Source organism: Chelmon rostratus, chromosome 18, assembly GCF_017976325.1.
Source record: "Chelmon rostratus isolate fCheRos1 chromosome 18, fCheRos1.pri, whole genome shotgun sequence".
In the NCBI taxonomy this organism is placed as follows: Eukaryota; Metazoa; Chordata; class Actinopteri; order Chaetodontiformes; family Chaetodontidae; genus Chelmon; species Chelmon rostratus.
The window spans coordinates 19,198,739-19,215,224 of record NC_055675.1 but is presented as its reverse complement, the minus strand read 5'-3'; the positions used below and the strand labels follow the sequence as shown (position 1 = coordinate 19,215,224).

General features: G+C 45.5%; 1 protein-coding gene across 1 annotated transcript; it reads right to left on the bottom strand.

The window, feature by feature from the left end:
• Positions 1–1,356: 1,356 nt before the first annotated feature.
• On the bottom strand, positions 1,357–14,921 carry tfap2d (transcription factor AP-2 delta (activating enhancer binding protein 2 delta)). Its single transcript, XM_041959163.1, has 8 exons — positions 14,883–14,921; positions 13,697–14,215; positions 10,785–10,845; positions 5,729–5,894; positions 3,863–3,981; positions 3,623–3,764; positions 2,731–2,844; positions 1,357–1,573 (listed from the first exon to the last, which is right to left on the bottom strand). Exons 1-8 carry the CDS (start codon positions 14,919–14,921, stop codon positions 1,357–1,359), a joined length of 1,377 nt encoding a protein of 458 aa, XP_041815097.1.
• Between the last annotated feature and the right edge of the window lie 1,565 nt (positions 14,922–16,486).

Sequence of the window (16,486 nt, the reverse complement as noted above, 5' to 3'; positions counted from 1 at the left end):
GGAGGCTTTTGAACTTTTCTGTAGATATCGCCTCTTTTCACAACATTAGAGGGGAACTCTGACTTTTTCTCATTTTAACACTGTGAACTCATATGGATAATTCACCCTCGCTGGCTTTGATCCGCTGCGACTGCCTCTCTTCAGTCTGCCTCCTTCTGTATGTAGGGTTATGTATATATGTGTGTGTGTGTGTGTGTGTGTGCAGCATCTTAAAACCAGAGCAAATAGTAGAACACGTAGCAACTGTCTTTATTGAACACCAGCATTTTAGAAGGTAGGGATTTAACATATATATAGTTGAAAGCCTACAAGAAAAGTAATTTAAATATTTATATATATCTTTACAAATGTTCATGAGCGAGTCAGAGAGCTTGTGTCGGCTAAACTTGCGATCTGGGGAGTGTACAAAGAGACATGCACAGGGAAGAGGAACGACGGCAACCGCAAAGTCACCTTTTACAAAATGGCTGAGTTGGACCCTCTCTCTCTCTCTCTTTTTATCTCTCTCTCACTCTCACACACACTCTCTCACACACACACACACACACACCACATTGTGTAGCCCACCCCAGGCGTCACTCTCACATCCAGAAACACTCTTTTTCTCCGTCGCCCACATGGTAAACACAGGAGATGCAGCATTATGGCACTGATTGTACGACGTAAAGGTTGAAGTAAGTCTGCCTGGTGGGGTTCAGGTGCTCTCACAGGTACAGAGAGGGGCAGCAAAACTCTGTTTTTGAGTGTTTGCATGGATCAAGTTTTGGGTCAGGGTCTTTTTTTTTTTCCAATTTGATCTGTTCCACTGAGAATTGAAGCAAAACTAGACGTTTGGTTGGGTATGACTGATTTCTCTCAATAATTTAACACAAACAGATTAAATGAACCCTTAGAGGACAAAAAAAGTGTTTCAGGTTTTGAATTCTTGCAGAAAATCCACACCTGAATCAGCTGGATTGAGATCAAATTGCCCAAGTGTATATGTGTGTGTGTGTGTGTGTGTTTGTGCTAGACCACCCCTGTCCTGGAAAACTGATGTCAGCATGTCCGTGTTTTCAGAATTAATAAATAAACAAAAGTCTTGAATGAGTCACATGATGAGGCTCCTCCTTGTCATCACACACACACACACACACACACACACACACACACACACACACACCAGCTTGTCTTGTTTGGGACAGTTCAGGTTAGTGTTTCAACATAAGATAAATAAATGACAATAAATAGGAATTGTCCCAAAGAAGAAACAGTAATGCATGTGAATGAACAAATCCTTTCTGAATGCATACACACACACACGCACACACACTCCTAAATGCAGCGCTCCAAGGCACGGGGACCGGTGGGTGGGGGCTACTCAGTCTTTTCCGTTTTCCCGTCTTTGCTCTGGGGCTCGGCCGTTTTCCGTAGCTGCGTCTTTTCTGAGCTGTTGTTGATCTGTTGGTCGGCGGCTCCGCTCGTCTTCCCGCTCGAGTTTTTGTCCAGGTAGTTGAGCATCTCGCTCAGGACCGTCTGGAAGGTGCTGAGAGCCGCGCAGACCGCCGGCGTGCCGAAACCATGAGTGATCAGGCTGTCGGAGACAAGCATGAGAGCAACGACAGGGCTTTGTTTCATTCAGGTGCAGAGAAGGAAGAAATCAGTGGTTCAGGTTGTGCTGCTTGCATCTGTCTGCAGCTTCTAACCCTCCTGAAAGAGCTGCTTCAGTTCTGTCAGAGCAGAGTTTTCATGTCCTGTGCTGTCCGAAAGCTGCTTCCACCCTGTTCCTGCAGTCATTTACAGGCAAACACTGAATACCTCAACTGATTGAGCAAGTTCTAGGCAGGAATATTGCCAAATGTGAACAAATTCCACACAGATTAGATCTGAATGATTCATTGATTAGTTGAAAATAACCAGCAACTATTAAGATAATTGATTTTATAGTCATTTTTCAAGCAGAAACACCAAATATTCCCCTGTTTTACCTTCTCAGGTGTAAAGATTTGCTGCTTTTCTTTGTTTAATGTGATAATAAACTGCATATTTTGAGGTTCAGGACATTTGAAGGCTTCCACTTGGGCTTCTCGAAATTGTGATGAACATTTTTCACTATTTTCTGACATTTTATGAACTAATAAAGAAAATAACCCTCAGTTGCAGCTCATATTGCAGATCTCCTCTATCAAAATGCTCTTTTAATTCTATTATTTCAATCCAGTGCTGACACATGTCAGGATCGTGACGTTAATTAAAGCCAGCAAACACTAAAAAAGCAGCACAAGACTGCAGCAGAACCACACGAGAGAGATCAGTTCAATTTACAATATGATCAGATCCTCGGGCAGGACGTCTCAGGGAGAAATGTGTAGTCAGCTCTCGGCTCAGACCTTTAATCTGCGGCTGTTCAGTCTGTCGCAGCTGAGTTTATACGTCTTATTTCTCTGCCCAGCACTCTGCAGCTCGTCTCTGCCTTTGGAGGTTTGATAAAACTTTGTGTACTCTGCAAGAGGATGACGCCACAGATGTGACATTTCTGCTAACAAGCCGCTGTTCCCTCCCCCTCTGTCATTTGTGCCAAATAACAAACTGCACAGCTGCATCTTTCGAAAATGGCAAAGCGGTCCGAGCCAAAACGGAGAGCAGCCGAGCTCTGCAAGAAAACCGCCTCCACTCGCTCGCCTTAATGGTTCCAGACGCTCCAGATTGGAAATAATGCGTAAAAGGCCTGCATGAGCACGTGTGTGTTACCTGAAGTGTGTGAGGTGTCTCTGGATGTCCAGGTCCAGGATGGGGGTCGGTCTGGAGGAGCCCAGAGGAGAACGATCTTGGCTCAATAAGTCCTGGAACTCCTTACAGATTTGCCTGACGGACAGAAGGAGGGAGGGGAAGAGGGTTTACCATCTGTCTGCAACACAACCGTCGCAATTTGTGCCTTTTTTCTTTTTAATTATTTTTTTTCATGCATCCACCCTCATTGCCGTGGGTCGACCCACACGTGAAAAAAACAGACGAAACACTAAATTCTGCAAGTGTAGAAGAGTCAGACTTTCAGCGCTGGTTCAGACTCATCTGTCTGGGTTTGATTCAGTGTTGAAATCATTGATGGGGGGATTTTATTGGAAAAAACAAGTGTGGGAGCTGCTTCCCTTCAGCACATCAGTGCTGCATGTGCAACAGTGTAAGAATTGAGTGTAAACGCAGCTCAAATGGACTCCTGATGGCCTAATGATGGGCGCAAATCTTAAAATTCATGTTGAAGTGTAGATTTTTATTGAACCTTCTTGTAAACATTACTCTTCCTGTCGTCTGACTCTCACGCTCTCAAAACAACCACCAGCTTCCTGTCGGTTCACCACTTTTTATCGAAGAATAAGTTTCAAAACGATCGATTTTTTCGGCCTTTTTGCGCCTCTGGAATTGATCGTGAGTTTCACCTGCACCTGCGGCCCTGAGGATTGAAATCTGGACCTTTTGACCCGACGGGTCCATCGCGGCCAGGAAGTGAAAACGCTGACGTCAGGAGAGTTTCAGAATAAAATGCATCGTATCCTGCCCAGACGTTCGGAAAACAATTTGAGCTCGAAACGGTTGCAGCACGTGTGTGTTACTTTATTCGTGTGTGTGTGTTTTTGAGTCTCACTTTGTAGCCAGGACCATTTTCTTGCGTGCGCTGGTTTCTTTCGGCTCGCTGTGCTGCCTCGCCAAATGTTCCCCCACTGCCTTGCTGGGAAACTCTGTCTCACAGGTGTAGCCAAAGTCCCTCGCCAGGTGGAGCGCCTCACCTGAGCAAAAAGCCAGGAAAAAGACAGGTGAAGCAGGGCTTAAACGTGAAAACCAGACTATTAAATGTAGGGTTTTTTGGGTGTAATTTGTGCCTCACCTTCCACCAGGGAGGTGAGCAGCGTGACGTTGGCAGCTTTCCTCCGTCCTGCCGGCAGGTTGAGGCCTAGACGGTCTAATTTCTCACGAAGACACCGGCCTCCGTTCTTAGACTTCGCTCTGTGGGAAAGAAAATCACTCTTTCAACATCACTCTTTACATTTTAGATCATCATCACTGATCATTTTTCACTGAACCAAAACACAAGTAAAGCAGCGTGGCCTCCTTATTGTACAAACGAACGTGTGTTTAATTAAGCTGCAGTTAAGGATGGAGGAATATAGATTTGCTTTGATTTGACAAAAGCATAAAATCAAAGGGTATAAAATTAAAACATGTCAATTCATTAGATATTTAATCTGCTTTCTTTACACGCAGATATGGTTGCATGTCCCCTTGAGTTTCCTCTGTCGTTAGTCTGTTTCTACGCCCAAAGTGAGAAGTTCTATTTTGGAAAGCAGGAACGATGCACGCTGTCATGTCTTCGTCTTTAATGTGAAATTTTAAAAACCTACATGCTCACTTCCTGTCCGATGAAACTTTCAAGGTCCTATTGGGATGTTTGGAGTGAACTGACTGAGGGGTTTCTACCGTTCTGGAACAAACCAGGGGTCCCTTTCTCTAAAGTTCTGCACGCTGAAGTGATGGTGACACAATACCAACACACACACACACACACACACACACAGGTGAAAACACAGCTCAGGATCTGATGCTGCAGGTGTGATTTATTCTGCTCCAGATGAGGATCAGCACCTCGATTTGCACTTGTTTTTTTTCCCGCTTTGTTGAGGCCTCATCTTGTAGGACCAGCCATATTCTCTCTGCTCTCTCTCCTCTTCCCCCCTTCCCTTTCTCTCCGCCTCATCAATAATACAGCGCTGGCAACTCTTGCTTCCCCCTGGTTCCTCTGATCCTGGCATGCTTTGGCCCGGTCTCGCCTCCCTCTGGCTCCCTGGGCATGGCGGCGCGTGCAGCCTCGGCCCCTCGTTCGCCTACAATAGTCTTTGTGGATGCTACTGTACATCCTCTGTTTCATCTGAGGGCTACAGAGACTCGGGCAGCGCTCGCCAATGTTCACCAGCCAGATTTACACTTTAAAAACAATGTTTTCTCTCTATCACACTCGCCTCTTTACTTGAGTATTATTGTACACTTGATAAAACAATCAGCAGAAAATCTTCATCTCTCAATCGTACTGTGTTCGTCATGGCCTCGCCCACAATTTCCTGATTTATGAGGATGTATTTTGTTATCATTGTATCCCACCAGGTGTCCCCCCCCCCCTGTTTCCACCTATACTCAGTGCTTTTGAAGTTTTGTATCTCTCATTCTCCAGGGATGAAAATGAGCGTGAACATTTCAGGAAAGTTCTCTGCACCGACACATGCTTCAACATGGAGCCATGATGCTGCAGTGAGATGAGAATCAATTAAAAAACTCAGCATGTCATGACTTAACAATCCCGATTCCCAAAAACTTGGGGCTTAAAACTTAAAAACAAACAGAACGCAGTCATCTGCAAACAAACAGTTTGTGAAGTGTTCCTGAGCCCATGTAGTCAGGTCCTTTATCCAATCATGTGTTCACAAAGTGTTGAACCTCGCTCTATCCTGGCTTGTGAACCACTGAGCCTTTCCAGGATGCTCCTTACATACCCAATCATGATACTATCACCTGTTACCAATCAACCTGTTTACCTGTGGATTGATCCAAACAGGTGTTTTTTGGAGCGTTCCACAACTGTCCCAGTATTTTGTTGCTCCCGTACCAACTTGTTTGAAACGTGTTGCTGCATCAAATTCAGAATACGCAGATATTTCCTGGTGTTCAGTCACATTTTGGACCTGTGTGTGTTTGCACTGACCTGCGCAGTATTCCGCCCAGTAGGGAGGCGTTGAGGCACTCTGGTGGGGACAGTCTTCTTTTCACCTCGGCGATGGTCACTTTGTACTTGGAGGTGGAGCTGAGCAGCGACAGTCGGCCCGGTACCGAGCAGAACAAGTCTGTGGGATTCACCACGCATGTCCCCCCTGCACACAAACACAACAGTCCTGTTACGAGGTTCGGCATGGACGAACAGCGCTGTCGCTGGTCCACCGCCTTTAGCTGAGGCACTGGTAAAGCTTGTATGTCCACATAAGTCACAGTGAGCTAGCACACTCCATGTCAGCCTTCAGTAGAGCAGCTTCGGTGGAATTTTACTGACCAATGCAAATTAAAGCTAATGCAAATTAAAGATGCAGCCTATTTTTGTCCTATAAAAAACACGTATCTCCAAATGTCACCTTTTCTTGAATTAGAAGAACATTTTCACATAATCCAAATCTTTTAAATGGATTATTCATCTTAATGTTTCACAGAACAGTATACAAATAGTTCTGATAACTGCTGGATAACTGTTATTTGAACAGACAAACTCTACCTGTGTTTCAGCTGATACAGGCATGAGTACACAACGGGCAAACTATTCCTCTAATAAAGCTGCATGTCAGATTTATTTATCTAAGTTCAGGTACAAGCACCATTTGTACTTCTGTCTACTACTGCAGGGTCTAATGATGCCAAAACAACATTTAACTTGAGTGCAGGGCTTCCATACAAATGCTGACCTAACTTTTGCCACAGTTTACAGTGTATTGATAATTGTCAAAATTGATTATAATGCAACAATTTTGTTTATATATATATATATATATATATATATATATATATATATATATATATATATATAAATATTCAGTAGCATTATACCAATAACACCTCTGTATGACTGATTTAAAAGTACACCAAAATAAAAACAGGTATTCTGGATGTTCACTTCCACTGATTTTGCATTTAAACATGCACACACCAATGCATCAAACCTGTACACCTTACATTTCTCTTGCCTTCACCTGTATGTACAATATACAGTCATGCACAGTGGTTAGAATTGTTCGATCCAGGGATGATGATGATGAGAGGAAGAAAAAAACTGTGCAGCCAAAAACACTGAAAAGTATTATGGAGCCTGTATGATATAATGATTCGTTTTGCAACTGCTGCTGCCAGTAATAAGGGGATTGTGCCCGTTTCTTATCGTTTAGTGCAGGTGCTTTCAGGTCTGCTTTCTCAAAACAGTTTTGCAGAAAACACTAATTTGTCAGTCGTTTTTTGCACTATTTTGCACCTTTGTTTTGTTGTTGGTTGCTTCAGCTGTGTACAAACTTTTCTTATTTGAAACAGTCACACGCATCAGGACATGATGCCAGTTGTAAATCGCATGTCTGTGAGCAGAGCAATCAGGAAGTAGGTGCAATAATTTGCACAAGTATCTACTAGTCACAGTGAAAGGAAATTTACTGTGTGCAGGAAAGATGCTCAGCTTGTGTTATAAAATCAAAATCATTTATTAAAGTTGGTATTTTCATATGAACTACCTTCTTTGTTATAAAAACCACACATCTCCTAAATGTCACATCTTTAACGAGCCGAGAAAAACTAAAAATCAGCTTTGTGACGATAATCCAACACATTTTGGAATGGCTTAATTTATCATAAAAAGTGGGAGAATTTTATTAATCCCTCAAAGAACACTTAATCCTTCAATTTGTCTGAAACGTTCAAAATCACCAAAACTTGTTTTTTTCACTGCATGGCCCATAGCCTTTATCATAATGTATCCTCCACTCGGTATAGCTGTAAACATAACACATGCTGCAGTATAATTTAAATGAGGCCAGATTGTGATATTAAATGCACACTCAGTCCATAGAAACGCATATGATCAAGTATCTTCAATCAGCACCGGCAAGATCAATGTGTTTCACATCAGACTCCTTTATTCCAGTTAAATATTACATTTAGTTTTCTTCTATGTACATATATTTATATTCCTGTTTCAGCTCAATATTTGTCTGTGTATAAGAAACGCCGGCTGTAATCCCAGGAGTGGAAAACAAAACCTCCCATTAATCACCTTCCACTAACCGCCAAGTTGGCTTCATTGTGGACTTGAGGCTCCTGAATGTGTGAATAAATGATCGTGGTTGTGATGGTGAAGGCTCTTTCACATTATTAATTGCATCTGAATCAGTGTTGCTGGGTCCTCCTGGAATATATCGACTGCTCTGTGTAGGCCTATTATTATTAAACTTTCACTTGAACTAACGTCCCAAGCAGCTGAAACGCAAGGTTTCTGTCTGATGTACTGTAGGCTATATTCTATTATTCATCCGCCTCATTATCAAATCTAACAGCAGGGTGTGTCGCTTTGTTATTAGGCCGCGCTGGAAATGGTGGAATGAAGAAAAGGATGCCATTTAGGCCGAATAGAACAACGCTGCAGGCGAAGTTCGGCTGCACACGCCAATCTTTTCGAGGCAATGTGGACAATCTGGCCACCAGCTAAGCCTTAATATGTCAAACTAACTGTAACCTATATATGTTTTTTTTTTTTTGGCTCTGAGGATCTATTATTCACAATCAGCAGAAATGCGCGTGCGTGCGTGTGTGGCCGCAGGGGACAAAAAAAAAAAAAAAAAAAAAGCACGAGCACCACGGACAGCGGCGTCCACCTTTCATTTCAGCACCTGGACAGCGGCTCGTGCCCGCAGCACTGTGACATCATGACGGTGTGCTGTTGTACTCCAGCGGGCGGCGCTTTGTGCGAGGCCGTGCGGGACTTGTGTTTTACTCTGCCTGTCAAAAGTGGACCATTGCAGGTCGAAGGGGATTTGATTGATATTATTGGTTAAGCTTGGACTCCTGTGTGTATGTGTGTGCGCGCGCGTGCTGTGCGCGTGTGAAGTCCGGCTCGTCTGTGCCTCTGTATGTGACACAAACCGGGCAGACCTGTCTGTCAGACTCACGCGCTCTGACAGGGGCGCGCGTCTGTGAAAGCCGCGGGTTCACATCATATTAATTCCCCTAAAAATGTTTTGATTCAAAGTAGTTTGTATTTTATGTTGCCAAGGGCAATCGAAAAGAGCTATTGCCGGTAGTGCAGTCAGTGGAGCGCGCGGGCCCAGAGGCGATAACGGTATTTAAGCAACGGAGAGTAGCCTCGGGCTGCGGCGCGAGCGGCGGGCGGGATCACACGCGGAATCAAGCGGCTTTTACGAGTTTGCCACGAAAATTAAAGAAAAAGAGACACGGGCCAAATGTCATTCTCCTCATATTTTAACAACAATGTTTATAGCTCCAAAAAAAAAAAAAAAAAAAAAAAAAAAAAAGGCCCGCCAATGTCTTGACAGCAAAGAGGGAGGCGCGTGCACGGGCTGTGGTGGCGGCGGCGCGCGCCTGACAGATCATCTTGATGTGCGCGGCTGCTGGAGCTGGAGCTGAAGTGGAAAAGGGGTAGCAGGGTGATTAAAAACACAGACGACTCCTCCTAAGTAGGATCCGCGTTTCTTGAGTGATTTTCTTTTGAAAAAGGTTATGTGAATATTCATGCCGCCAAAGCCGCAGTCAGAAAGAACAACATTAATATGATCTCGGCTGAATCCGGGGCCCCGCTCGGCATTAGCATATCAAAGCGTGCGCCCGAGGCGAGAGAAGCTATCGATACGGGAGCGGGAGGTAAAGCAAAGATTATTGGTTGTGATGGTTGCAGCGGCTGAGCTCAGGGCCAAATACGGCGCACCATTAACCGAAAGTGATAGCGAAGGGATTCCCGCGTCAATCCGAGAGAAAAGCCCCAACACCTAGGCAGAGCTGATGAAAAATTAAACTCGAGACACGGCCTTCCTCTCTGTGTGGAGAACTGCGCTCAGTCCCGGCTGGAAAACAGCAGCAGGCTTTGACGGACCGGGAGCAGATCCACGGCGCGTTAAGGCCCACGGCTCGTGAGGAAATTGGCTGGTCTGGCGCGTGTGGATGGATGCAGGGGCCGAGTCTACATCCACATCCGCGCCCTGCAGAGTCCGCTTGAGTCGGCTCCACGGCCCGGCTTTTTAAAACGCTGTCTGTGGTTCAACACGCAGGTGCAGCTACTGCGAGAGGAAACACGTGCTCATCATCCATGAGCTTTACATCACAGCCCACAAATAAATACTGCAGGAAAAATAACATGAATAAAATTAAATTATCCAGAAGAAATTATAATAATTCAGCCTGAATAAAAATTATATTCTTGATTTCCGCTTTAATTTTATGTCATTTTCTAATATGAACCTCATTTCCTGTCATATCAATCGAATTTAATTTATTAATTTAAAACTGACATTACAGACCTCTATTATAGGCAATTACTTTATTAAATTAATTCTCAGACTATTATAATTGTACACTATAGTCATGTTGTTACATTGTAAAATATTTTAAAGTCTGCCAAGTTGTGGTTTATATATGGGCCATTAGAAATAAATAATTCCTACTTAAGCTTATTATAAAGTGAAATAATATCGTTAACAGCAATGTTTGGGGGTTATGATTTTAAAATAAAGATGAATTTTGGATTAAAATGCAGTGCTTATTTCATGGAAGCAAACACAAGCCGTCGCTGTGAAAATGGAGCCTACAGGTTTGACTTCAAAAAGGAAGCGTTTAACTGCTGTGACACTTGAACATGTCAGCTTGCGAGCGGCGTCAGGCCTGCGCCATCAAACCAGTGGCTTATTAATTCATGACTTTATTGACGTGTTAATTCTCTTTTTTAAAAGAAAGTGTTTAGAGTGAATGGTAAAAAAGATAAAAACCTCGCAGGTGTTGAGTGACAGCCCGTTTTGCTGCGGAAACGGGAAGCGCCGCGTCTTCAGCGTGTGCGCGTTTAAACAGGCGAGAAACCGCGGCCGCGGCCGCTGCCGCTGCAACGCGCTGACGGCAGACAAGAGAGGAGCGCACCGCGTGTTCGCCTGCCCGCTCGCTGCCTTGTCGCGTCGAGCCGCGAGCTGTTCACGGCCTCCGGTTGGTGCAACAACAGAGAAGAAACGGGGCCTTACCTCTCCGGATGACGCCCCCTTGGCCGTTGAGCACCAGCCCACACTGCGCCTCCACGGAGCCCTGCGGAGACACGCACTCATTAGCACGAGCGGGGAGGTGAGGGCGCTTCACCCGCATTTCTCGCGCTGCTGGAGCGCACTTTACCCAGCTGTCAGCCTCCACAAGCGGCTGGAAGCTTTACATGGGAGCTGGTCCAGTGGAGGCGTTTGTCAGACAGCACACACAGAAAACCAAACTTTTTCAAAAATGTGATGGAGTAATGCAGGCTATTCAGTGTCAGAATAATGAAAGATCGCTGTCCTTATTTCACACTAACAGTGGCAATGTTGCTGATCTGTAGTGTAAATATTAAAGATTCCTCATCAACTCCACTCAAAACGCAGCAATTTTGACCCTTTGTTATGGATTAAATTCAGTGTGAATGATTTGCCCCTGTCAGGTTGTTTAATTCAAATAATTGCTAGAACCCTGAAGGGATTTAAATCCTTATTTCCCAAGAAAACATTACAGAAAGTCTTAAAAATAAACATTCCTGTGTAGTTGAACACGTTTTTTTTATTCTCTTGAATGCAAATAGGCGAATCATCTCATGACCCCTCAGCTGTATCCTGGAGCCCCTTTGTAGGCTTTCTTTGCAGCACTGCAAAGTTTAGCACAGTTCGCCTTCCAGCCTCCAGAAACTGGCCCTGATGCACCCTCCTCGAGTAATTTTCCAGCGGTGGAAGCCTTTTTGTTCGAAAGTGTGTGTCGCTTAGCGGGCTTTGAGTAAAACTGAGTGCAGGGCGGAATAAAGGATGCAGCTCACGGCTCACCCACAAACGAGTTTAATTTGAAAGGCTCCGGGCTATCATGCGAGGACAGCGGCGCTCGCGCAGACTGAGAAATGAGCCGCGAGTGTCCGGAGTTTGTTGCAGCCACCAACCTGTTGGGGATCACTGCGCAGCGACCTGCAGGCCTGCGTGCGTGGAAACCTGTTACCGCCGCCATTTTGCTCCAGATCACACTCGCGTGCTATCAACAATGTCATCAAGAAAGGAGAACACGCGCTTTTTATTTTATTCAGAAAACACTTAATCCCCCGTGCGAGCCTCGAGGCCAGGCCCGCGCGGAACCCCCTGATTAAAATAAACCTGAAAAAAAGGGGGAGCTTGTTGCAGCTACTTCTTAACCAGCTCCTGCTCTGTTCCTTTTCTTCTACTCCGAAGCTAAAGTGATTATAAAATCAATATACAAAACGCAGAGGTCTTGCATGAATTAGCTTAGTGACGGGAGAAAGGTGTGGCAGCTGCTTTTGTTCAGCATGAAAATCTCTTTAGCGCGCTCAAAGATGCGACCGGGCTGCACGAGACCATGGGCGCATCTGTTCGGTTCACGCATCCGCCGCGTGCGAGCTCAGGTTCACGAGCCGTTTCTTTCTTCTCCCCCCCAAGAAAGGGTCAAACCTGTGCTCTCTTTATGTGCCAGCAGCTTTAGATAAATATAGCATTTGCTCCAACAATGACCAACTATGAGCCCAAAGCTTTGAAAAATAACAGAAGGGCAGCCGTTCACAACAACACGCGCTAGGTGTAATAAACTGCACATTATTGTCATTATAACTGCATTCAAATTATTACAATTTGCGCAGAAATTGCTAAATAAATATAAAAAATAATAAATAAAAAATAATGCAGCGTAATTATAATTCAGTAAAATTGCTGTAATATTTAAGCACAATTCGGGTTATTTTTAATGTAATATTCTTTATCATCCACATGCTTTAAATAAAGTCAAATAAATTCATTAAAATAAAGCTGCATTATTGTTAAAAAAAATCGGATTGCTCTTCAGGTATAATTATCTATCGCCGTTCATTTAACTCACATTACATTATTTTTCAAAAATAAAGAGTGTAATTGGATCTAAAAATGTGGATAAACACTTATTCCCGAGCTGAGTTGGTAAACTGTTAACATGGCAGAAATGATGTGTCGCCGTCTTTAATTGTGTTTAACCAGAGTCGCGTTGTAACCAGCTCAGATGTCGCTGCGTAAGGAACAACGTTGATTGACGTTAAGTCGGTAATTGGATAAACTATGGTGCTTTGTGGCGCTGCAGCCGGGCTTTGTGTCCTGAACCCCGATCCGTTAATCCGCCCTTTACCGGAGAATGGAGCTACCAGCGGCTTTTCTTTGCCTCAGCAGACAGCCGGACACACACACACACACACACACACACACACACACACACACACTCCAGAGCCGTGCGAATCCGTTTTCATCTCGACCATTTCTTTACATCGAAAAGAATTATGCAAACTATGGGTCACGTGTGTTTCTGGGAAAAATAAAGGGCGGATTTCACAATAGGCTCGTATAGACTGCCAGTCAATTAACCTTTAGAAGCGGGCCTGCCTTTCGGAGGCGCGGCGCCGCGTGGACTTGACATTTACTCAGTCTGTTGTACGGTCACGTTTGGTTTGGCACCGGAATCATCTCAAGATGATCTCCAATATTATTCACTCCAAAGTGGGCCAGAGTCAGCGGCTGGGGGTAACCTACAGGCCAACTGTACCGCAGCCCCGTCACTGTCAGAGACAGCAGACAGGCAGACAGGCGGGCAGACAGACAGACATCTGGCGCTGTCTTTCTCTTCAATATTTTGGAATTGCTGTGTTGCCGGTACAATAGAGGGGGAGGGAGGGGGGGTTCAAGAGTAGGCCAGTGGGGCAGGGGTGCTGGGCCCTGTGGCAGCTTTAAGGCTCTGTCATCCTATCTTATGGAGCAGTGTTAATAAACCAGAGATAAGGAGCCGAGGTAGAGGAAAGGGGGGCCATGAGGTGCTGGATCTCAGGCCTTGAGCTGGTGTGAGACTGTGATGTATAGTGGATGGGGAGGGCGGGGGGGGGGGGGGTGATGGAGGCCGCCGGTACCTGCAGGTCGTCTGACGCGGGCGTGGGGAGCCCCAGGCCGGCGCCGGGCAGCAGCCTCTGGTCCGGGTGGTGCATACCGACGCCGTAGGCCTGGGAGCCGTGTGACGTCATCAGCGACAGGTCATGGCGCCGGTAAGCGTCGAGGCAGCCGAGCTCGCGCCGCTGCTGCTCGTCCAGACAGGAGGACTTGAGAGCCGAGCGCGCGTTGTGCAGGTTGATGAAGTCGGCGGGCTCTCCGTGGTGGATCTGCTGGTAGTACTGGCCCGAGTGCAGCGAGTTGAGCCCGTAGGCCTCCGGGGCCACGGCCGGGTGGGAGTGCTGGAACTCGTAGTGGAAGGACTGGTGGTGGAGGGGCGTGTACTGGTGGTTGGCCGAGAAGTAGGGCGAGGCGAACTCAGTCCCCGCCGGCGCCGGGTAGGTGAGCGGGGAGGAGGAGGAGTAGGCGACCGAGGAGTTGGCCACGGACTCCAGGCAACCGAGCTGCATGAGCCGGTAGCTGTTTGATCCGTCGTGACGTATCTGCAGGATAATAAAGAGACGGGGAAATATATGAGCCGTGTCATTTAGCATCAGCCGGTGTCTCCTCTCTCTGCCTCCCAAACACTCCCAAAAACACAACTCACACACTCAAAGCGGTTTTTTTTTTCCCACTTTAAACCACCTGAAGGAGATGTCACTTCCACGCGCCCGGGAGGGGAACGAGCGCACGGCAACAGGAGCCATCGGTACCCCCCTCCCCCCTCCCTTCGGCGTGCCTGTCACTCTCTTTGCAGCGATTTAAAAGTCGTGCTGTTATATATTATTATTATTACCGAGCTGCTGGCAAATCTACTGTCCCGGCTCTGTGGCTCATTCCGGATGGGGAGGCAAGCGGAGTGAGAACAGCGGAGCGATCCGCCCTGAAACGCTCTAATCACGGTGTTAGCGGCTCACACACGAGCCTCACTCTCTTCCACACACAATAAAAAAGCGCAGTTTTTACCGGCAGCTGCAGTCGGACTCACGACACCTCTCCCTCCATGTGTGTGTATATATATTTTAATCCACAGCATATTCAGCTTTCTGGAGAGCGGATGCGCTCTCGAAATGCCTCCGCAACTCAGTCTAAACCAAACATGATTCATCCTTCTGCACACCGACTGTAATTTCATGAATTAAAGGATGCTGAGTAAATAAATTAGCCTACCTCTGCGTCGTGGACAAGTCCGGGGAAGGTCGCTGACATTGTGCTTTCTCCAAAGTAACCCGTGTTTCTTTTTTTTCTTCTTTTTTTCCCTCTCCACTCTCTGGCCCGATCGAATAATAACAATAATAATAAAAAAAGCGTTAAAATCCTCAAAAAGGCAGAGAAATGGAAAAGTCCCCCCTCGCGCGCTCTCGGTAGCGGCAGAAAGCTGGCGGAACGCGAGCGTCTCCCCTCTGCACGGACGGGGCTGGCTCACGGATTTTGTACTTGCAGGGTATTTCTCGGCTGATGTCGTAGGTCCCTTGGTAATATAGAAGTTTTGAAAATTAAGCATCAGCACTGAGGAATGGGAGGACAATAGACGGAGCGGAGCATCCCAGGAGACAAGGAATAAATATTGTATCTTCGCCTTAATAAGGAACCAAGTGCTTCTTTCAACATTTTCTACGCTTTTTGTGGACATTTTCCTTTTTGACCCGTTTGTATTTTCACGAGGTCTCCTGCTCGCTTTCGTCGCGTTATTATTATTATTCTCGCTTTCTTTCCTTTTTTAATATTTTTGCTCACGCCAGCTAAGTCGTTTTTACAAAAATGTGCGGATTTTCAACGGAAATGTAAGTTCGCTTTGAAATATTTTCAAGCTAATTTCGACGATTACCAGCGGGATAAAAATGGATTTTCGTTTGTTTCTCGAACGAGCCTGTCGTGAATTTGCTCAGCTTCGACGAGGAATTTCGTTTGGAAACGGGCTGTTTTCGGTGCTCTCTGCATGCCTCACATGGATTAAGATGAATTTCCATTATTACTGGTTTTAGGCATTTTTAATACTGGGGTGTGTGCTGATTTAAAAATGAAACAATCACATATTAGGACACGTTTTTCAGCGGAGATTCATTCGAAAATATTATCCTTTAGAGAGTTTATGAATTAAATGGCTTCATTTTTAGAAATAAATCAGTCATGGTAATAATTATGGCTGAAAATGTTATTTTTTTTGGTGCATGTGTGCTGAAGTGAATCTGCAGCACTGTGCATTTATTCCTTTTTCACTTCTTTTCACTCATTCATGGAAAACAGCTTTTGCCGAACATTATTTATTTATTTTTTCTCGGTATGGCGGGGAGGGAGAGGGGGGGTGTGGGGGGGGGGGGGGGGGGGGGGGGGGGGGGGTTACTGTGAGTGCTGCCTTTGTGAAGAATCGACAGAAGCACGAGACCTTTTTCTCTTTTCAGCGCTGAGTGTGTATGTGTGACCAGAGGCGCGTGCATGGTTGAGTCGAAGAATGGATGATGGCGAGTGATGCTTTCATTGTGCTCGTTTGTTTATTTATTTATGCTATTATTATTATTATTATTATTATTATTATTATTATTATTATTATTATTATTATTATTATTATTATTATTATTATTATTGGCAGATCAGAACTGGAGTTTTTTTTTTCGGTCAGTCGGTCAGCCTCGTGACCTCCTCTCTCTCTCTCTCTCTCTCTCTCTCCCTCCCTCTCCCTACCTCCCTCCCTCTCTGGCTCTCCCTCTCTCCCTCTTTCTCCTCGTGCTGTAACTCACCTGAGCACGCGCCCTCGGGGTGGTCCTGCCCAGTTG